Raw genomic sequence first — 23,498 nt, forward strand, 5'->3', positions numbered from 1 at the left:
ACCCTGGCCTCTCAGCAGCACTGGAATTATAGGTGTGAGCCATTGTGCCTGGCCTATTTCTTTAGATATCTGTTTGATCTAGCTTGTTTATAGTATTGTTGAAGTCCTCTTTTTTCTCATTGAGCTTATTAGTCTAGTAATTCTATTCAGCTGTTTTCTCCTTTTTTATTTATTTATTTGTGTGTGTGGAGGGGGAAGGGGGGCGGGTCAGGCAGGGTCTCACTCTGTCGCCCAGGCTGGAGTGCTGTGACGTGATCTCAGCTCACTGCAACCTCCGTCTCCCAGGTTCAAGAGATTCTCCTGTCTCAGTCCCCGGAGTGGCTGGGACCACAAGCATACACCACCATGCCCAGCTAATTTTTGTGTTTTTTGTAGAGATGGGATTTTGACATGCTGCCTAGGCTGCCTTCTGGGTTTTTTTAAACACTGAGCTCTGAATAGGGGGTGGGGGGTGGGAATGAGCTAGTAACCTGAAATCCTTTTAGCGTGCTGCTCTTGGCATGGTCTCACAAGCTGGCACAAGGGTGATTAGGGTCCCAGTGTTCTCAGTGTGGTGCACCTAAGCAAGGTAAAGCCTTCTTTAAGCAAGTAAGGGTTGAGCAAAAGATGGGAATCTCCACTTCACACCGGCAGTCTTTTGGAACTTAGCACAGCAAGAGGCATCTGGGAGCAGGATGAGAGATGCTGATACTGTGCTCTTTCTGGGAAGAAAACTCTCTAATTGAAACCAGGATGCAGAGGGAGCTCTGTGTTTCTGGCTACAGCAATCTGTAGTGGAGTCAGCCTCACTGAATTGTGAGGTTGAAAGGAGGGATTGGTCTTGGTTCAAATAACAGAGTCTTTAGCCTCTCTTGTAGAATTTGTGTAGGCATTTCTTCGTTTGCCCTTTGCTGTTAGGACCATTTCTAGAGGCTTTAAGTGGTTGTTTTTTTAATAATTTTCACTGGGGAGAAGGTAAGTAGAACTTCTGATGCTGTGATGCCAAAAGTCCTTGTGTGACTTCATTTTTATCTCTTACAGGTTGGTTAAACTTTTGCATATTCCCCAGTTTAAATCCCAAAGGGACCCATTATGCTTTGCTTGTCTGTTACTGCAATCTGTATTGGGCCCGTTGAGCTCTTTCATCTCATGTAGTTTCCTATAGGCATGGATGGGTGAGATCCTCTGGGTCTTGCCTGTGGCCACACCTCCACAGAGAGCAGCCTTGTGTTGCTTTCCGGAACAAGAGATTTTTAGCAAGCCAGTTGTGGATATTTGGAGGCATGCCTGTGTATTACAGGACATTTATCGTGTTGCTTACTGGGCATTAAAAAATGCTAGTAACACATCCTCCCTATCATTGATGACCAAAAACAGTCCCTCGAATTTCCCACCGACCCCTTGGGTGAGGAGACAGAATCGCCCTTGGGTTGAAAACACTGAAATGGGTAAGTGAGCCTTAATAAACGTAAGAAATGAAACAAGAAAAACTCAACAGTGTAGAAAATGAGCGATTAAAGTATAAATGGAACATTATAAAAATGGCAATGCAGCTATTTGTTTTCAGATAATATTTAGTGACATGGAGAACTGAACATGTTACTTGTGATGCAGGATTTTTTTGGGATGCCACTTCCCATTGGCTGGAAACGTCTGTGGGCCGGCAGTGCCCCTACTCCGGCCTCTCTAGGCTCCGGGCTCGCTGCTTGGACTCACCCTGCCCACTCAGCCTGGTAGGCTGTACTTGGTTTTTGCTAATGGCCTCTGCAGGCAGGACAGCCACGGAATGGCAAGGGGTGTGTGAGCGAGCAAGTGCGAGGTCTGGTCACAGCGCATAGCCAGGCGGGTCAGCTGCTGCAGTGGTAGGGCAGCTCCAGGCACCGACACAGGCGCGGGCTCCGTGGGATGCTGCAGCTGCACCCAGTGTGCTGCAAGCAGCTGCATAGTAGGCGCCAGTGTCCAGATGAGGAGGCTGGGGGGGGGGGGTGCCTGAAGACTCGGAGACGCCAGGAACTGGAGGGCCCCAAGGGTGTCCGAGCTCAGTTGTTCCCACTGCGCCAGGCTTGGTGAGCAGGGGCGTGTTACAGCTCTGCTTTGGAGAGTCCCAAGGTCTGGGCTCTCAAGAAGCGCTACGGCTCTCTTGGTCGTTCCTGGTACCCTAGCCTCGGTGAATGGCGGTGTGTCATGCCCAGCAACAACTTCTCCCCCATTGCTGGATAAGCGGGAGGGATGGGTACAGTGTTACATCCCTTTTCCCATCCCCGGTTTGGCGGTTCCCAAGTTCTTTTCCTGCGTCCAAGAAGAATGGGGCTACACGGACACACTGAGTGAACAGGGTGGAGAGAATTTTATTGAGCGACGGAACAGCTCTCAGCAGAGAGGGGACCTGAAATGGGCAGCCCCTACCCAAAGGTGGGTAGTCCCTAACATGTGGAAAGTCTGGGGTTTTTATAGGCTCAGAATTGGGGAAGAATGGGCTGTAGGTAGCTTTGGGAAAGGCAACATTTGACTGGTTAAAAAATAGTATATTCAGAACCAATCAGGAAAGAGCAGATGAACAGGAATAAAAGATCTCACTCCAGCCAGGGGCTCTGGCAGCTCAGTTTTCAGGGTTTAAGCTGTCTTTGGCTAGAAGGTCATGTTTCACTCGGGACCCACTCCTATCTGCCTAGGAATTTGCTTCCTGCCGCTATTACTAGAAAGATAGAGGCTATTATTGTGATTCTAGGTCCTGGTTTAATTTTTTAAAGCAAATTTACACAGAGAAGAGATTGAAAGGACTGTGATCTTTGGGTGTGGTTAGCATTTGTCTTATTTCTGCAGTGCTCATTAATCTTTCAAATCAAAGGGAAAATAGTTTGCTAGAATACTATGCCATTTTACATGGTAACCCCTTTTTATAAGCAAGCAACAGCTAACTCAAAATGTAGTAAAAACTCAAAATTTAGAAGAATTTTGAATTTTTGAACTTTTCCACGGAAAGATAGTTTCTTAAATTTGAAGGAAAGGTTATGATGGATAACCAGTAGTTGTTTATAGCTTCAGTGTGAATGATGGCTAAGAAGGAGGTATAAGACATTATAAACGTCTAAAGCATCCGAGGACCCTCTGAGTGCTCAATTTCTTTTACTGTTACATATTTTAAATTATTTTAAAATATGACATTAAATGTCAGTTTCAACTGTTGATTTGTTGTACTCATCTGACTTTTTAAAAAACTGTCTTTTGGATTTTTTTAAGCTTGCAGTTTAATTGCTGAAGCCACTCTAGAAAGTTTGAATATTGTTTTGATAGCTTTTAAGCTTAACTGTATAATTTCCAGCATACTCGTCCCAAATTCTGTGGTGGTGGTGTCTAAATGTATTCTTTAGCTTGAGTCTGTCAAACTAGTCCTTTTGTACTATAGTGATTTCTTCCCTTTTTTTGCCCTGTTGTGCCACACATAATGCTATGTTTTTGTGAAACTCATAAAAAATTCATGAGGATTCCTGAATTTCACAATCATTGTCTTATGCAGTATCCTTGTAAGGGTTATTTGTTTTGGAATGCTACACCATGCGTCAGGAAATCCGGGATAGAGTGTAGCTGGTGAGTTTTGGATGACTGCCTAGTGTCTCTCACTTCTTTGGGAGTGGCTCCCAGTGCTGTACCCCTGCTCCAGCTGTAACTGATTGAGTCACGGTTTCTGATATTGCCTTGACCATTTAGGTCATCTCTCTTGGGGATTTATAATTTAGGTTGTAGACACTGAAATTTATTATGTTCATAGCTGAGTCGTGTTACTGATGGTACTCTAGTAAAATGATCCTTGAGTTCCTTTTTCTAAGCTTTTTGTGCTGCATTGGCACTTAACCTTCCAGTCTTTCATCTTTCAAGTCACTGATCCTGAGAAGATTGTTCTTTTTTTTCTGGACTTAGCCAGAGATGATTGTTATTTCAACTAAAATAAATCAAGTCACACATAGACATGGCATTAGAGTTATGTGATGGGCATGCCGTGGAGAGCATTCCAAAAATCAGTTACAGTTTTCCCTTTTGCCTTCTGCTTTGCTTTAGTTGCCTCTGCTGGTACTGTATGCTTCTTCACCCTCCCATCTTAACTCAGCCATCACAACATGCCTGTTGTCTGCACACCTTTTTAAAATGTTTTTTTTTTTTTTTTTTTTCTTTTTTTTTTGGTGGAGCCTGTGTGTCACTCAGGCTGGAGTGCAGTGGTGCGATCTCAGCTCACTGTCTGCACACCTTTTTTTTGCAGCTCAGTTTCACATAGATGCACTTCTAGTGCACTTTTAAAATATCATATGCATACTTTGTGAATAGTGCATGTCACAGTATAATATTACAGTATGCCTGGCTGGCTCCTCATTAGACAGCAGCTCTTAAGGTCAGGCACTGAGACTTAGCTTGGATTCTTAGCATCTTGCACATAGTAGACATCAAATAAATTCTTATTGGATTAATTATTCCTCACTTTATGTTATTCACACTTAACGCCTTTATTACTCGTTTAACAATTACAGGTTGAGTATCCCTTATCCAAAATGCTTGAAACCAGAAGTGTTTTGGATTTAGAATTTTGTTGAGTTTTGAAAAATTTACATATACACAGTGAGCTATCTTGGTGATGGGACCCAAATCTAAACATAAAATTCTTTTATCTTTCTTATATACATAGCTCAAAGGTACTTTTTTACATTATTTTAAATAATTTTGCACATGAAACAAACTTTGTGTGAGGTGCTTATGTGTGGAATTTTCCACTTGTGGTGTCGTGTCAATGCTCAAAAAGTTTCAGATTTTGGAGTTTTCTGAATTTTCAGATTAGGGATTCTTAAACTCTACCTACCATGTGTATGTACTGGAGAGCATTCTGTACTCTGAGGATACCTCAGTGGGGAAAACAAACCAAAATATGCCTGCCTTCCTAGAGCTTACAGTCTAGATTGTTAAATTTTCCACATGCATTCTTTTAAATTATGAAGTATGGCTAAAGTAAGCTTTAGGCAACATACAGAGTATTGTACTGTAAGATTCTGTGTTATCTCTCTAGTCCTAGTATCGTTTTAACAGGAAAGTGCCTGTTTCAGTGGGATAACGGAGTTTGTGACTGACCAGGAATCTAATACAGTCCTGGGCTCAGTGCCTAGTGAGAACTGAAGAAAAATATAGGTAGGAATTTTGGGAAGTTTATGATTTTGGAAACTTTGCTGAATGTGCTATATTTCATGGCAAAGAAGCAGTGACTGTTTCTTTGCCATGTTGTGCTGTCATAATGGTGATATAGGAAAAAACTCTTCAAATCTTTGCTTTGTAGGCTTGTTTATTTTATAATTTTTCATATTCTTTTTGAATTTGTAGACGCAGCATACTTGGGTAAGTAAAAGTATGGGTTTTATGAGAACATTTTCATGCCGTTTATCCTGTCATTGATAACAATTCTCTTGTCACTTAACTATTTCATAGCATGATGTTGGGCTGTACATTACTAAAGGCTCTTGGGTCCTTGAAAATTGGTCTGTGGTAGGTTCACATAGTTTCGGTCATATCTAACGAGAAATATTTGGCTCAGTAAATGTTGAAGAGGGAATACTCAAGCATGAAAATACTTTTTAAGCTGGAATACTATTCACCAGTTATTTTTATTTTTCTATTTAAAGTTGAAATACCAGATGGGAGAAAAAATTCAGCAGATCCCAAAACACTTGTATTTTGGCATGTTTAATTTTGTATATTTTTCTCTGCGTTTTAAAAACCATAGCTATGGTATGCACATATCAAGTTTGTACTCCAGAGCATGTTTTCAGAGTAATTATTTCAAGTAACATTGTGTGTTGGTGTAGTTAGATGAATCGTGTTCTCCCTAAAACTTAACCTTTCTTATTTCCAGGGTTACTAGAGATAGGACTATGACTACTATGAGCCTCAATTTTGTTACCATGAGAAGTACTATTACGAGGAGTAAATGAATGAACAGGAGAGAGCCTATTGTGATATTGGCTCTTAGTGGGTACTTAGGAAATGTTAACTTCTCCTTTCTTTATTTGCTTAAATTATCTTGGGAGAGTGTGCCCATATGTTATCTGACCCTTTAAATAAATGAAATTTTATAGTTCTTATCCCCTAAATAATCTAAACTTTGTAAAACCCAAGAATGTTCCCACATAAAAGAACTCGGTTACATGTTTGCTTGTGTTTCTTTGAAAAATAGAGTTATTTTTATTTTAATGTATGTGTGTGTGTGTGTGTATATATATATATATATGCGTATATATATGTATAATTTTTTTTTTTTTTTTGACAGCATCTCGCTCTGTCACCCAGGCTGGAGTGCAGTGGTGCTATCTGGGCTCACTGCAATCTCCACCTCCTGGGTTCAAGCAATTCTCCTTGCCTCAGCCACCCAAGTAGCTGGGATTACAGGTGCCTGCCATCATGTGCAGCTAATTTTTTTGTATTTTTAGTAGATATGGGGTTTCACTATGTTGGCCAGGCTGGACTTGAACTCCTGACCTCGGGTGAGCCACCACGCCTGGCCTAGATTTATATTTTTGCAAAATAGAAGTATGTATGAGAAAATTAGCTTTAAAAAAAAAAAACTAGGCCAGTTTTCACAGTTTTCTATAGTAATCTGAGGATATGCTTTTCAAATTTGTTTTGATGAAGGCTGGTTATATTTCCCCATTTGGGAATCCAAATAAAACCATTTCCTGTGTGGTATTTCTATGTATGTGTATGACAAGAATTCTCAGATTAGGTGCCCATATTCCTACATTTTAAAAAATCAACGGCCGGGCGCGGTGGCTCAAGCCTGTAATCCCAGCACTGGGAGGCCGAGGTGGGTGGATCACGAGGTCAAGAGATCGAGACCATCCTGGTCAACATGGTGAAACCCCGTCTCTACTAAAAATACAAAAAATCAGCTGGGCCTGGTGGCGCATGCCTGTAATCCCAGCTACTCAGGAGGCTGAGGCAGGAGAATTGCCTGAACCCAGGAGGCGGAGGTTGCGGTGAGCCGAGATCGCGCCATTGCACTCCAGCCTGGGTAACAAGAGCGAAACTCCGTCTCAAAAAAAAAAAAAAAAAAAAAAAATCACTGAAAATGTTTAACATTTTACTATTAAAGTTTTTCTTTTTTGCACTTTTCCTAATTTTTTCTCACTTTACTTTTCAGAATGAACCTAGTGATCGAGAAGATGGCCTTACCAAAGGACATCATGTGACAGACTCTGAGAATGATGAGCCCTTAAATCTTAATGCTAGTGACTCTGAAAGTGAGGAGCTTCACAGGCAAAAGGACAGCGACTCTGAATCTGAGGAACGTGCACAACCTCCTGCAAGTGATTCTGAAAATGAGGATGTCAATCAGCATGGGAGCGACTCTGAGAGTGAGGAGACCAGGAAATTTCCTGGTAGTGACTCTGAAAATGAAGAGCTTCTTAATGGGCATGCAAGTGACTCAGAAAACGAAGATGCTGGAAAGCATCCTGCCAGTGATTCTGAGATTGAGGAGCTCCAGAAGAGTCCTGCCAGTGACTCTGAAACAGAAGATGCTCTAAAACCTCAAATCAGTGACTCTGAGAGTGAGGAACCCCCAAAGCACCAAGCCAGTGACTCTGAAAATGAGGAACCTCCCAAACCTCGAATGAGTGATTCTGAAAGTGAGGAGATTCCTAAACCTCAGGTCAGTGACTCGGAAAGTGAGGAACCCCCAAGGCACCAGGCCAGTGACTCTGAAAATGAGGAGCTTCCCAAACCTCGTATCAGTGACTCAGAAAGTGAGGACCCTCCAAGGCATCAGGCCAGTGACTCAGAAAATGAAGAGCTTCCCAAACCCCGAATCAGTGATTCGGAAAGTGAGGACCCCCCAAGGAACCAGGCCAGTGATTCTGAAAATGAAGAGTTACCCAAACCCCGAGTCAGTGACTCTGAAAGTGAGGGACCTCAGAAGGGACCTGCCAGTGACTCAGAAACTGAGGATGCGTCCAGACACAAACAGAAGCCAGAGTCAGATGATGACAGCGACAGGGAGAATAAGGGAGAGGATACAGAAATGCAGAATGACTCTGTCCATTCAGACAGCCATATGGACAGAAAAAAGTTTCACAGTTCTGATAGTGAGGAGGAAGAACTCAAAAGGCAAAAAATGGACAGTGATGAAGATGAAAAAGAGGGTGAGGAGGAGAAAGTAGCGAAGAGAAAAGCCGCTGTGCTTTCTGATAGTGAAGATGAAGAGAAAGCATGTAAGGAATTACTTTGGGCTGTTTATCACTGGCTTTACTCATTGTCTAAGCTTGTAACTGTGGCACATTGTATCCTCTTGGTATGTCAGACCTGTATTCTGTTACTCAGCTTAATATTCTAAAATATCACTAGGATACTCATTTCCCCTGGTTATCATAGTCTAAGCTTAATAGTAAGTTTCCTTTGAGCTCTGTTAGCGCGCATTAATCTCTGACTGCCTTAGAGTGATAAGTTAAACCACATGTCAATGGGAATATAAAATTCTCAGTTTTGTTTTTTAAACTGGAAGAGGTAATGTTTCAAAGAAATATGTTTACATGAAAAGCCCTAACTGTATTCCAAGTTAGCCATGGGTCTCTTTGACACATAGTTCACTAGATCCCATCCAAACAGTAACTGAGCTCCCATAGGTACGTCTCTTCATTTGTTAAACATTCTTGAATATTCAGATACAGGGAGGCTTTGAGGGGTTTCTATGTAGAAACACCATCTCTGCAGAGTGTTTCAGTCACTGCTACCTAAGACTCCATTTTCACCGATAATAAGTTTTACATGCTGACTTTTTTATGAAACTTACCTTTTTTTGGAAAATACATATTTCATTATAACCTGACAGTTCTTATAGGAGAAGGAAAAAAAGTACCAGACATGTTGTCAATTTGTTAAGTAAGATGAGAAATTTCAAACTGACCAGCAATGATAGAAGAACATGGAGAATATTCCTAGAAGGAAATACATAGTACTTTTTAGTTCACTTACTACTAGGCAACATAGAAAGAATGCCAATTTTGCCCGTCAATCTAGTTGTGTTTTTTGAGACAGAATCTCACTCTGTCGCCCAGGCTGGAGTGCACTGGTGTGACCTCAGCTCACTGCAACCTCTGCCTCCCAGGTTTAAGCCATGCTCCTGCCTCAGTCTCCTGAGAAGCTGAGACTACAGGCGTGCGCCACCATGCCCAGCTAATTTTTTGTATTTTTAGTAGAGATGTGGTTTTACCATATTGGTCAGGCTGGTCTTGAACTACTGACCTCGTGATCTGCCCACCTCAGCCTCCCAAAGTGCTGGGATTATAGGCATGAGCCACCACGCCCAGCCACAATCTAGTTTTAATTTTCTCAATTCCCCCAAAGGAAAGGTAGTTGTTGACACCCACTTTTATATTGATGATATCTTTCTTCATCTTTTGGCCACTTTTTCTTAAGCAAATTAACACGTAATTTGTAAGATGACTCTGAAAGAGCCATTTAGTTATTTTACAAATTCTAAACCATGTGTCAGGAAGCCCTTTGATTTAAGCCCTTTGATTTTTGATTTTTTTTTTTTTTTTGGCAGCATACTGCCATGTTAAAGCACTTGTTATGCTTAGTAATGCAATGACCGTGGTAAAATAAAATTAATGATGATTTTCTTTTTCATCAGCAGCAAAGAAGAGTCGTGTTGTCTCTGATGCAGATGACTCTGACAGTGATGCTGTATCAGACAAGTCAGGCAAAAGAGAGAAGACCGTAGCATCTGACAGTGAGGAAGAAGCGGGAAAAGAATTGTCTGATAAGAAAAATGAGGAGAAGGATCTGTTTGGGAGTGACAGTGAGTCAGGCAATGAAGAAGAGTAAGTGGCAGTATGATGTGAATTTTCAGGGGTTCTTAATTAGGCAGTAGAGAAGGGTTTGTGTGAGAATATATGTCCTGCCCAATTGCATGACTTTGGGGATTTAGTGTTTTAGTTCCTGAACTGAACACACTACAACCTGGATGAATATCAGAATTCACCTCAGAATTAGCATGTTAAATGAAAGAAAGCAAAGAGGACATTAGGATTCCATTTACATGAAGTTCTGTAGGCAAAATTTGTCTGTGGTGTTGGAGGTCAAGGTGGCAGTTGTGTCAAGGATGTCGATATTAGGGGACCAACTAGAAGGGGCCATGAGAGAACTTTCTGCGGAGATGGTTACATGAGTGTATAGGTTGCCGGTACTTGAATGTATACATTTGTTAAAAACTCATTGAACTGGAGACTGAAGATCTGCACATTTTACTGTATGTAAATTAAATCCTGTTTCTTAAAAATGGTTCCCATGCAAATGAGAAGAAAGCAAATGAATGTTTTTATATTTGTCTACTTTCCAGAAATCTTATTGCAGACATATTTGGTGAATCTGGTGATGAAGAGGAAGAAGAATTTACAGTAAGTATAAGATGGAAATAAGTCCTCCTTCACCGTGCTTTCTTTTTTTTTTATGGCGGTGATGCCATTATAGATGATTCTAATAAGTGTAATGTATTCCAGAGAAAAATCTAGAACAGGGACTCAGGAAGTAAAATAAAAGGGTATAAACAAAAGCATAAAAGGAAGCTAATGGGCAAAATTGAATTAAGGCGGAAGGGACATGTTGAGACAAAGGCACTTTGTAATGCTAAAGGGCAAGATTCACAAAGTTAGGGAACTTCCCATTTTCATGATGGTGTTCTGAGTGATTTGGACTAACCTTTCTGTCAAGCACAACTAGAAAAGCTAGACAAAATATGTAGAAATCTGCTCATTGTCTAGGAACAAAGTAACAAAGAATTATTAAGTCAAAAGAAACCTAAAGTGTAACTCAGTGTTTAGAAGTGCTTTTTCTGTGGGGATGTTTGCCTGTTGGGCTGAGGGGCTACTCATATTTTTGACAGCCTCAAGGCCTGGGGACAAAATTTGGAGTTCGGGGCCTACTGAGGTTAGGGGGCTCTGTAAACACCATACCGTGGACTGAGACTTGAGAGAGCAGTACCATAGGATTCAAGAGGAACTAGAGGTAAAAAATTTTTCTCAGGTTTTGGGCCATCTTTGAATCTTCTAGCAGACTAGAGAACCTCAGTCTAAGAAATAAGATTAAGTTTTAACTTAAGATTTAAGTTTTTCATATATACAGTATGATACACAAAGATAACATTAAAGGGAAACAGTGGTAGTGACAGACAATAGAAATCGACTTAGGGCTCTAGATATAGGAATTTTAGATATCACCTTAAATATGTTCAGGGAGATGAGAGACAAGATTAAAAATGTTATCAAAAGGAGAAGGCAAATTTGGAAAAGAACTAAGTAGAAATTTTAGAACTATAAAAATACAGTAACTGAAATTAAAAATTTGGTGGACAGGTAGGGGCAAGTAGCTGGTAGTCCCAGTTACTTGGGAGGCTGAGGCGTGAGGGTAGCCGGAGCCCAGAAGTTCGAAACCAGCCAGGGCAGAATACTGAAGCCCTATTTGAAAAGAAAAACGGGGAAAAAACCCCAGAAAACATAGTGGATGAGTTTAACAACAGATTAGACACACTTGAAAAGAGAATTAGTGAACTGGAAGATACCTTAGAAGGAGAGATCTAGAATGAAACTTTGAGATACACTATTATAGAAAAAAGTGAAAGACAGAGACTGTACATGAAAAGTTTTCACAACAAATTGGAATAATAAAAGGAGAGGGAAAAATACATATATAGCAGAAGCAGTACTTTTAAAAGAAACAATACCTAAACCATAGATTCTAGAAGTCCTACACATTGCAAGGAAGATAAAAAGGAATATACACATAAATACATCATAAAACTGCAGGAAACCAAAGAAAATAGGCAAGTTTAAAAGCAGCCACTGGGGGGAAAAATAAGTTCAGAAAAGCAACAATTAGACTCTAACAGCTGACTTCTCAACAGAAACAATACAATGTACTAACTGCAAACCTAGAATTTTGTTACATTTAGCAAAAATACCTTCCAGGAATGAAGATGAAATAAGGAGGGAGTTAATTAACAATGTACCAGCTGAAGGAAATACAGAAGGAAAGAAATTCAAGAAAGAATGATCTTGAAAAGAAAGATGGAAGGTTAGAGATGCAGGAGTGAGAAAAGAGCAACAAAAGTATGTGTATAAGTCTAAATGAGTATTGACTATGCAAAACAAAATAGTTAATGTGGACTATGTATACAATTAAAGCATGACAGCAATAAATTGGGAGCATACATGGAATTGAAGTGCTCACAGGCCTTTGCAAATGGATACGAATGTACATTAGTAAACTGATAAGTTAGGGTACATGTTGTAGTCTTTCAAGTGACCACTAAAAAGACTAAAATGGAATGACTAATTTCTAAACTAACAGGGAAAAGTGGAACAGCTAAAGCTAATCAGTCGAAAATGAGCAGGAAAAGAGAAAAAGAACTGTAGGACAAGGGACAGTTAGAAAGTAGTATGGTAAAATAGCAGATTTAAATTTTGATAACATCAGAAATTAAATTAAATGTAAATATACTAAATGTTCCAGTTAAAGGACAACGATGGCCAGCCAGGATGTTAAAAACCAGCTGTATACTGATTTCAAGAGATTTGTGTGAAACAGAAGGTAAAGCTGAAAATAAAGGTGTAGGAACAGGGACGTCATGTAAACATGGACCAAACGAAGACTGGTGTGATGTCTGTATTTTAAAAGAGGGAGGTAGACGTTAAGGCAAAAAAAAAAAAAAAAAAAATTTACTTGAGATAAAGAGGTCACTTTATATTGATAAAAGATTTAAAAATTGTACTGAGTAACATGACTTTAAATATCTACCTAAATATACATACACAACATAAAAAACAAAAGTTGATAGAACCGAAAAAAGAAATGGGCAAATCCATAATCTTAAGAGAAATGTAACTGGCAGAAGAAGCAGACTGAAAAAAACAGGGAAGAGTCTCTGTATAATCCAGATATAATCCCCTTGCAGTTATGAAAGTTAAAAATACTTTTCATTTTCTTAATAGAGTCTTTAAAAAAAATTTTTTTTTTTTTTTTTTTTAGAATATCTTAAATTCATTCCTTTAACATGGAGTCTTCTGATGAACAAAAGTGCTTAATTTTAACATAGGATCAGATTTACCAATCTTTTTCTTTATGGTGAAAACTGAATTCTGCCTAGGAATTTTTGCCTGTCTCCGAGATCATGATGATACTCTCTCAAGTTATCTTCTAGCAGCTTGATTATTTAATTGTATAATTCACCTAGAAATCGTATCGTATGTGGCATAGGTAAAAGTCAAGACTTTTTTTCTTATTTGGAATAGGCAGTCAACCCAGCACCATTTATTGAAAAGATCATCCTTTCCTACTATTCTGTAGTGCCATCTTTGTCATATATCAAGTGTCTGTATATATTTTTTCAATCTGTTTCCACTCGGAAACTTGAAGCCTTGTTAAATGGTTCTTGGGTCAAAAAAGAAATCAATACTTACTCTTAACTAATGGAATAGAAGGTGAGGGAGAGGAATTTAGAATCTCATTCAGGACGATAGTGAAATAGTAAACCTAAGGAAAATATAAAGGAAGAATTCATTCAACAAATGTTTTAAGACTGTTTAGACACTGCCTTCATGGAGCTCATACTTAGTTAAGCACCATATTGCAAGAATAAGGTATACTTACGTATTTTGGAGACTTAACATCAACTTGGTTATAGTTTCAGTTCAGTGAGAAAATGTACTAGGTGAACCATTGGGAAGGCCTCTAAGTATAACACAAAAGTTAGACGCTATAAAGAAAAGACTGGCCATTTCATTTACATAAAAATGAAAAATTGTTCCTGGCAAATATTAGCATAAACAAAACCAAACTGTACAAATGTGGGGTTTGTACAGTTCCTGTCTCTTATAGAGGGAATTTTCAAAGAGATTTTATATACTGTTATCTCTAATTTTCAAAGAGATTTTACATACTATTAAGAAGAAGATGAACAGTCTAGCAAGAAATGGGCATAGGATATTGAGAGTTCACAGGGCAAGAATGACAAATGGCTTTGTAAACATGAACAAATGCTGAACGTTACACCCTTGGTAGGAAAATGCAAATAAAGCTACCCTGAGGTTTGTTTTTCAGTCCAGAGATTAGTGGATATCAGCATTTAATAACCTGCTGTGGTAGTGAGAATGTAGGGAAACGGGAGTCCTCATACTTGCTGGAGAGATAATTGGTATAACCTTTATGGAAGATGGTTTGGCAAGTATTTCGCAGAATTTCGAATGCATAAAACTAAATGTCACTAGGCAAATAAGTAAACAAATTTTGGTTACAGCCGTGTGGTGAAGTAGTCTAAAGCCTTAAAAAGAATGACAGTACTTAATACTGACACGGATTGGCCTCTAGATTCTTTTGTTAAATTTGGAATGTGCAGAGCATTATCTTGTACCCACTCTGAATATTCTGCTTCCGGTTGTATAATAAGAGATGGTATGAAGTATATATGTGTAGAAGTGCTTATATGTAGACTATCTCTGGAAGAAAACACAGGAAATCTGGTAACACTAATGGCTGGAGAAGGGACCCTTTGTTATGTACCTTTTGCTATCTGTTGAATTTTTGTTCTTTGTGAATGTATTATTTAACATGGAAAATATTAAGAACACTTAAGCAGAAGAAAATCTGTAAGGAGCCTGTGATAATTTTGCATTTAGGGTTTTAACCAAGAAGACCTGGAAGAAGAAAAAAGTGAAACACAGGTAAAAGAAGCAGAAGATTCAGATTCTGATGATAACATAAAGAGAGGAAAACAGTAAGTTTGTTTTTAAGGAATTTGTTTGAGAGAAGTTAAAAAAATCAAGGTAGAAACTATTAAACTTTCTTTTGTTTTTTATTTCGGTTCCTGATTAAGTTTAGGCATAGATCTATTCCTGTTTTTCTCCATTTTACTTCTCCATTTACGGTGTTGTCGGTGAATTACCTGCTGTTATTTGTCTTTCATTTACCCTGGGCTCAGATGCCTTACTTTGTGGAGTTGTATTTATATGGCACCAGACTTAATTTATGGCTCACCAAATAAACTCTTATGAAAAATAACCTAATTTTTAAAATACCTTTTTGAGAGAAAAGCTGATTTTATGGGGCAGGGGAAGTAAATCTAACCTCTTAACTACAGAATATTACTTGATCATATTTCATTCGTTTTTGTTGAGCTAGCTGGAATCTATGTTCAGAAAAATATGTTATCTTAAAAGATGTCATAGAATAATAGAATGGTTAGTTACTGTTTCCGGTTGTAAAGATGCTTTTAAAAAATAGTTTCATTTTGAACTCCTGGTGGCATCCAGTAATTAAGCTGAATGAGTTTGGCAGTACTTTTGGAAATTGAATTGATATGATAGTGGCAGAGAATAACCTAACTCCCTCTTTTTTAAGTGTGTTGATTCTGATGAAAGCCATAAAGGTTTGAGGCTGTTAGCAAGCCTTTAGATTTTCATGTGTATCTCTCATTATGTTTTGAGAGTTATACTTATCACTGAAAAGTGCCGGCTTATTTTTTATTTTTTCTACTTGTGCTATATAAGACAACAGCATTCAAATAATTGAACACCTTCCTAGTCCAAAAAAAGGCAGTCCCACTAAAGCTGAGTGAGTCCCCTGAATTGGAACTTAAAATGTTCTGTCTCAAACTGATAGATGCAAATATGAATATAGTGCATGAAAGGTTCAGGGCTATTAGTGATTTATATGTATACATATAACATGGTAATACGGGAATTGAATATAAAGTGTAAGATCAACTGTTCTTTTAATAGCAAATTATAAGTACAGTCATGCGTCGCTTAACAGGGTTATATTCTGAAAAATGTGTCATCAGGTAATTTTGTTGTTGTGTGAACATCGTAGTATTATACAAACCTAGATGGTATTGCCTACTACTCAACCTAGGCTGTATGGTAGAGCCTGTTGCTCCTAGGGCACAAACCTGCACAGCATGTTTCAGTACCAAATGCTGTAGGCAGTGGCAACACAATGGTATTTGTGTATCTGAACATAGAAAAGGTACAGTTGAAATACAGTGTAGCTGAGTGTGATGGCTCATACTTGTAATCTCAACATTTTGGGAGGCTGAGGCAGGAGGATCACTTGAGGCCAGGAGTTCAAGACAAGCCTGGGTGGCATATAGAGAGGCCCGGTTTCTATAAAACATTTTAAAAATCAGCCAGGCATGGTGGTATGGGCCTATAGTCTCAACTATTCAGGAGGCTAAGGTAGGAGGATGAGCCCAGAAATTTGAGGCTATAGGGAACTATGATTGTCCTCCAGCCTGGGTGACAAAGCAACACTCCAGCTCTTTGAAAATATGTGTGTGTGTGTGTGTGTGTGTGTGTGTGTGTGTGTGTGTGTGTATGTATGTGTGTGTGTACACATACATGATAAAATATGATCTACCTGTTTAGGGTACTTGCCGTGAATGAAAGCAGGACTGGAATTTGGTTTGAGTGAGTGGTGAGTGAATGTGAAGGCCTGGGACATTACTGTGCACTACTATAGGCTTTATAAACACTGTACACTTAGGCTACACTAAATTTATAAAAAATATTTTTTTTCTTCAATAAAAAGTTAACCTTAGCTTACTGGATGGCCACCGTCGTATTCGCAGTTCGTCACTGACCGAAACATCGTTATGCGGCGCATGACTGTACTTGCACTTTTAAAAGAAGGTAGCACTTCATTGAGTTAGAATTAAGAAATTTGGTGTTCTTAATTGTGGTAAAAGTAAATGTGTATTTAAAAGACAACTTGGATTTTACTTGCTTTTGTTTACTGCTTTAGTATGGACTTTCTGTCGGATTTTGAGATGATGTTGCAGCGAAAAAAGAGCATGAGTGGCAAGCGCAGACGGAACCGTGATGGTGGCACCTTTATTAGTGACGCAGACGACGTTGTGAGTGCCATGATCGTCAAGATGAACGAAGCTGCTGAGGTGAGTTGGGTCGCTTCTGGGTTCACCGTTTTTTCCTTCCACTGAGTTTACTGGATGCCCTTTTTTTTTGACACTTAACCCTTAAACTACAGTTAAGATGCTTTGCTTTTTGTAATAAAGCTTTTAGTGTTCTAAATTTTAATCATGGAAATATTTTACTTTTTTAGTCAAGTATTTAGAAAAAATGAGAAGGTTAAGTATTCAGTAAAATGAGACATTTTAGGTGAATGGGTTTGCTAGTTTCATTGGAAATGGTTTTGTTCTCGTTTGGCTAGTTCACCACAAAGTTTTGTTTCTTCGTATATAAAAGGTGTTATAAATTGGTGTGTCATTTTCTTGCTCCTGACCAAGACACAGCTTCCTTCATTGCATTTTATAAATCTGCTCAAATTATAAAAATTGGCCCAGTGGTATGTTTAAAAAATAAGTTCAGATCTTTTGGAAACACTTGGTGAGAATTCAGCAGTGGATTCAATGATCTGTGTCTAGCATTTCTTTCCAAACAATTCAAGAATGGAGGGAAAGTAGCTAAAAGAAGACTAGCTGTGTGTGTTTAATTGTTGAAATGTATGCAGCAGGTATATTATTAGAATTTGAAATTTTCCATAATTAAAAAAATAGAAAAAACTGCCCAAGTAAATACTGAAACTCTTCTTTGATATAATGTATTCCAATATCATATAACCTCATACCTGAAGAATTGTTGCTATAAAATAAAGCAAAATGTCCCATTTAAAATTTATGCTTTTAATGAACTCTGAATACTTGATAATTATGCTGATATTATAAATTAAAATTGTTTCTCTCAATTTGTAGTTGTTAAAGGCAATTACTCTGATAGTTTTGTGGGTTTGACTGACGTAGATACAGAGCTTGATGCTCTGCAAAAGATCCATTCTAACGTTATTCTTTCTTGTAGGAAAAATTATTTCTTTGAAAAACTATAATTTTAAGGTTCAGAATTACAGCGAATTCAATATTAATAATGAGTACTGCTTTTAAAAAAATCTTAATTTTTTTCTGAATAGGAAGACAGACAGTTGAACAATCAAAAAAAGCCGGCACTGAAAAAATTAACTTTATTGCCTACTGTAGTTATGCACCTTAAGAAGTAAGTATTTTGTTTTCTTTAAAATGTCTTTTCCCTTTTAAGGGAATGATAATTCAAATGATGTACTGGTGGTCTAGGAGTATTAAATAATGTTAGCCTTCTGTCAGTTCACAGAAAGATAATGTTTAAAATTTCCTAAATTATACTTCTTCATAAGTTTTTTATTAAACCTTGAATTCTGGTACAAACAGAACAAATAAAAAATTGATACTAATGAAAGAAAAACTTGGAAACTACTAATTTTTTGTTTTTTTCTTTTCTTTTCTGGTAGAGACAGGATCTTGCTATGTTACCCAGGCTTGTCTTGAACTCCTGGGCTTAAGTAGTCTTCCTACCTCAGCCTCCCAAAGTGCTGGAATTACAGACCTGAGCCACTGCACCTGGCGACTCATTTTGTTCTTTATAGACAGTTTTTGGTCTGGTAAAATTGCATCTGTTTTGTCCGTGTGATGGAAAATAGTAAATCTTGGAAGACCCTATCTGAAGGCTGCATTGTACAAGGCTTATACAACTCTAATATGTCACAATTATCGATCCTTCTGAAGTAATAATGCCCTTTTTTAGTAGATCCTTGTTTCCAATTTTTTCATTGATTTGCTTTTTTTTTTTTTTTTTTTTTTTTTTTTTTTTAATTAGAGATGAAATCTCACTATGTTGCCCAGGGTAGTCTCGAACTCCTGGGCTCGGGCTGTCTTCCCTTCTCAGCATCCCAAAGTGCTGGAATGGGATTACAGGTGTGAGCCACTATGCCAGGCCCTGATTTGCTCATATTTCTAAGCAGCCTTGCTTTCCGTTTGAACCAAGCCATGGACTACTTTTGATGACTGAGGAAATGTATTGGTGAGCCATCACCAGTGTGGCCTAGAACATCTGTAACTAGAAAATGGCTCCCTCTGTTCTAACAGGGAAAACTGTCTGTGGCAGGTTTTATGTATCATGTTTTCTGTTAGCATAACTGATTCTAGTACATAAAATGGAATTTAAGTATTCTTTATTTAGGTGGTTTTTTTGTGTATCTTACCAGGAGAGTGCTAGTCTCATTGGTGTGCTGCAGAGAATAGCAATTCTGGGTTTACCTTTAAAAATCACTATTCTGAGAGATTGAGCATTTTTTTTTTTTTTTAGTTGAAATGATTAGAGTTAATTGTTCTTACTGTCTGTACTATTTACATCAGCATTAATTTGTCTTTTGTAACTTGAGTTTGTTTTGTTTTTAGCAAATCATCTTTGTCAAGTATATGTGTTTGTGAAAATAAGAACTAAATGTCATACTGCTTTTGAAACCAGAATGGTGTTCAGTAAATATAAAATTTATATGAGTAACTCTTTAAAAGCAGTTCTTAGAAACATTACTAAATATGTAAGAAAGTCAGAAGATACAGTAGAACCAAGGTTAACAAAATTAAAAAAAAAAAAATTATTGTTATTACTGCAGGCAGGACCTTAAAGAAACATTCATTGACAGTGGTGTGATGTCTGCTATCAAAGAATGGCTCTCACCTCTACCAGATAGGAGTTTGCCCGCACTCAAGATCCGGGAGGAGCTGCTAAAGATCCTGCAAGAGGTTAGAGGCAGATAATCTGACTGTTCTTTATTAATTATCTAATGTGATCCATATTGTCATAACTTCTGTAGTTTACAGTGTTTTTATATGTTCTCTCTGCTACAGTCTGCCTGAAGAGGGGTGGGAAAAAAGGAACATATCTGATAAAATGAGTGAAAAAGGGAATACCTTATAAAACTTCATTTAACTATAGTATTGAAGGGAAAAAATCCTAGAGCAGCTGTGATGTGTCTGAGATGAGTAGTACAGTAGTGGGCATATTCTGGGGAGACGTTTGAAGTAGAATGAACACCAAATTCAGAGTGAGGTGAACTTGCATTTGAATGTTGAGCTGGGCCACCTTAGGTAGTTGTGACACGTTGGGCAAGCTATTTTAACTTCTGAAGGAATTCCCAAGGAACCTCCTAGGCCAAGCACTGTGCCAGGTGCTTTATATATGTATTGGTTCATTTATTCCTCACAGTAAACTGAGAAGGTAGGTGTATTAGTTCCATTTTATAGATGAGGGAATTAAGATTCAGAGAAGTTAAATGACTTGTCATGGTCACATAGCTAGAAGGTGGCTGTGCTTGGGTTCAGTCTTAGGTGTGTTGGATTCAGAGGCCTGTGCTGGCTCCTGTATTAAACCGCTAACCTCTGAGTATGCGTAGTTTTTACTTTCTCACATTGTTAGTTTTTTTTCTTTTTCTGAGATGAAGTCTCACTCTCACCCAGGCTGGAGTGCGGTGGTGTGGTCTCAGCTTACTGCAACCTCTGCTGCCTGGGTTCAAGCAATTCTGCTGCCTCAGTTTCCCCAGTATCTGGGGTTATAGGTGCCTGCCACAACGCCTGGCTAATTTTTGTAGTTTTTAGTAGAGACAGGGTTTCACCGTCTTTTTCAGGCTGGTCTTGAACTTCTGACCTTGTGATTCACCCGCCTCAGCCTCCCAAAGTGCTGAGATTACAGGTGTGAGCCACCGCGCCCGTCCACATTGTTAGGTTTAACTTCAACTCAGCTGTTGAAGTTGATGAGCTCTCAACGTTTTTGTTTTGTTTTTTTGTTTGTTTGGTTTTGAGGCATAGTTTCGATCCTGTTGCCCAGGCTTCAAGTGCAGTGGCATGATCTCAACTCACTGCAACCTCTGCCTCTCGGGTTCAAGTGATTCTTCTGTCTCAGCCTCCCAGGTAGCGTTGATTACAGGCTCCCACCACCACACCTGGCTAATTTTTATATTTTTAGTAGAGACTGGGTTTCACTGCGCTGGCCGGTCTGGTCTTGAAGTCCTGACCCCAGGTGATCCACCCGCATTGGCCTCCTAAAGTGCTAGGATTACAGGCGTGAGCCACTGTACCCAGCCTGAACTCTGAACTTTTGATGTGGGCACAAAGTATCTTTGTGTTCTATGTCTGTAGATCCTGAAAATGGAATTTTTTATTTGTTCTATTGTGAATGAACCAGGTCTCTGGAATAAATTAGCAAGACTCCTGGCTTCTGAGTGATTAATATGTGTGTATGTGTTTGTGTTCCCCAGCTGCCTAGTGTGAGCCAGGAGACCCTGAAGCATAGTGGGATTGGACGAGCAGTGATGTATCTCTATAAACACCCCAAGGAATCAAGGTCCAACAAGGACATGGCAGGAAAATTAATCAGTATGTAAATTTTCCTTTTCGTTTGTTGTATTTATGTCTATAGATAAGAGAGAGACGTGTGTATATAAAAGCTATATTTTTACCGATATTTGTTTTAAATGAGTCAGTAAAGTGGAATAGAAATTTTTGTATAACTGCTTATAGTTACTAGCCTTTTTTCTTAGACTTAAAAGCTTCTTAGTATATTTAAGTATGCTATTCAGTATTAAAAATAGCAAGTAAAAAGTACGCATTTTCTAGTCATGCGTCAAGAGCATGGAGAGAGGAGTTAGATTGCAGGCCGTGGAGTTGATATTACCTGGGTTCAGATCATGAATCCACCACCTACCCTACTGCATTTCGTAGCTAGTGATTTGTGCTCTGTAAAATTGAGATAATTATGTGTTTTCTTTGGGTGACTTTAAAGATTAAATGAGAGGTTGTGTCTGCAGCACGGTGCCTAGCACATAGTAAGTACTCAAGAAACAGCCACTGTTGCTGTTGTTACTTGCATGGTGGTCTCTAAAACCTTTTTGCATGTTCTTATTTAATGATGCCAGAGAGCTCCAGAGAAGTCTAAACTGAAATTTATGTAATCAAGCACCATATTGTTTATAAAATTCTTCAATTTTAAGAGTGAAACCCATGTTCGTTTTTGTTACATTCCTTAACTCCTCCTGTGCTCCACGTTGAAAGAAAGTTTTAGAACTTCAAGGCTAGATTGAAAAAGTAACTACTACGATTGAATACAATAATTATTTTTCCTTTGAATTGTTATCAGAAGCTTTTAAAGAAATCTAAATTTCTTGTATAAACCAGAGATATACTGCCATCTTTGATCTTGTTAGTAATCTGCAGTTTACTGCCTATTAAGTGATAAACTTTTGGTACTTTTATGCAGTGGTTTGCAACTTTCTTTTTTTGCCCTAGACTGAAAAAAGCAGAATATCCCCGCTGGTATCCATGACATACTATGGCAGTGATTCTGAATCCAGAAGTGGGGTCAGTAGGGTGATTTTAAAAGATATGTAGACCCCCTGAGAATCCCTGCCTCCTCCTTTGTGGGACAACACCTATGGTCGGTCTATAAAGGTCCTTTCTTGTTTTTGTAGTGTATTAAATGTAGCAGTAAGCTACATTGTATCTCAGAACAAAGGCATCAGTTGGCTCCTGGACTTTGACTGACTGAACAGTGGCATGTACTTTCTTTCATGGTCATTGTAGCGGCTATATTAGACTTAATGAAGTACAAACTCTCCACCCACACTATTACACTGTAAATTTTAAAGATATAGATGATTTTGTAAGGTAGTAAGGGAGCTTGTTTTTGGTTAGGGTAAGAAAGCAGAATTTCAAGACTTTTTATTTCCAGTACAGTAAATGTAGAAATTAGTCTGCCTTTTAAAATAAATAAAAATTATAAATAAATGTGTTTTATGAAATGTCAGTGCAGCCAATTTGTTGATTATCAAAGTGTGTCACGTGTTACTTTCTTTAAATCTCTGTGGTGATCTTTTACATTAAATTTTCTGAATCAACCAGAGTTAGTCATGATGCTGGTGGCATTATGCTCTGTTTATTCTATAAATTATTCTGAAATAATGGAGTCTTCAAGGAAAGAATATTCTAAATGTCTAGAATATCACATCACACTGGGGTACAATTATTTGAAAAAATGGTAGAGGAAATGCAATTTTATGGATGAAGTAATTGACTTTTTTTCTTAATACAGATGAGTGGTCTAGGCCTATATTTGGTCTTACCTCAAACTACAAAGGAATGACAAGAGAGGAAAGGGAGCAGAGAGATCTAGAACAGATGCCTCAGCGACGAAGAATGAACAGGTATGAGGGAACAGGTATGAGTAAGTGCAATGTATGTTATTGTTGCAGTAACTCAGTTTTAAGTAAGGTCATTAGGAAAACTGCAAGGTGATAGGATTTCCTTTCCTCTCAGCTCGATATGTCTCCATAATTCATAATATCCTTCTAGTTTAGTTTAAATGTGATAGTGTGTAGTGAGTGTCCTCTCCTCCTAACCAGACCTTTTTGGGTCAGCTTGTTGGAACAGGGCCTCTCACGCTTCTGATTGCTTGTGTTGCTCGTGTTGTTCCAGCAACTTGCAGAAAACAACTTTCTGGGTCCCATTTCCAAGTTCCTAGAAGAGAAAAAATGTTACTGGTTTGATTTGTATCAACATAGTGGATATACAGTTGCACCCATGAGGACAGGGTTATTAGTTACAAATGTGGCAGTTACGGCTC

General features: G+C 38.4%; 1 protein-coding gene across 9 annotated transcripts in view; it reads left to right on the forward strand.

Annotated features, from left to right (window-relative positions):
* The window catches only part of IWS1 (interacts with SUPT6H, CTD assembly factor 1), a 43,789-nt gene that overhangs the window by 10,829 nt on the left and 9,462 nt on the right, over positions 1 to 23,498 (forward strand). For 6 of the 9 annotated variants that reach the window (XM_032263985.1, XM_032263984.1, XM_032263987.1 and 3 more), the window contains 9 exons: positions 7,151 to 8,219; positions 9,641 to 9,830; positions 10,349 to 10,406; positions 14,679 to 14,776; positions 16,801 to 16,951; positions 17,980 to 18,062; positions 19,498 to 19,627; positions 21,139 to 21,256; positions 22,968 to 23,079. In XM_032263985.1, coding sequence (XP_032119876.1) covers positions 7,151 to 8,219; positions 9,641 to 9,830; positions 10,349 to 10,406; positions 14,679 to 14,776; positions 16,801 to 16,951; positions 17,980 to 18,062; positions 19,498 to 19,627; positions 21,139 to 21,256; positions 22,968 to 23,079 — 2,009 coding nt within the window. Of the gene's footprint in view, positions 1 to 467; positions 1,769 to 7,150; positions 8,220 to 9,640; positions 9,831 to 10,348; positions 10,407 to 14,678; positions 14,777 to 16,800; positions 16,952 to 17,979; positions 18,063 to 19,497; positions 19,628 to 21,138; positions 21,257 to 22,967; positions 23,094 to 23,498 lie in introns of those variants that run through there. The other 3 variants (XM_032263988.1, XR_004264454.1, XM_032263982.1) reach the window with 3 other exon arrangements.

The sequence above is a fragment of the Sapajus apella genome, unplaced genomic scaffold (assembly GCF_009761245.1).
Source record: "Sapajus apella isolate SASKATOON/1434 unplaced genomic scaffold, GSC_monkey_1.0 scaffold140, whole genome shotgun sequence".
Lineage (NCBI taxonomy): Eukaryota > Metazoa > Chordata > Mammalia > Primates > Cebidae > Sapajus > Sapajus apella.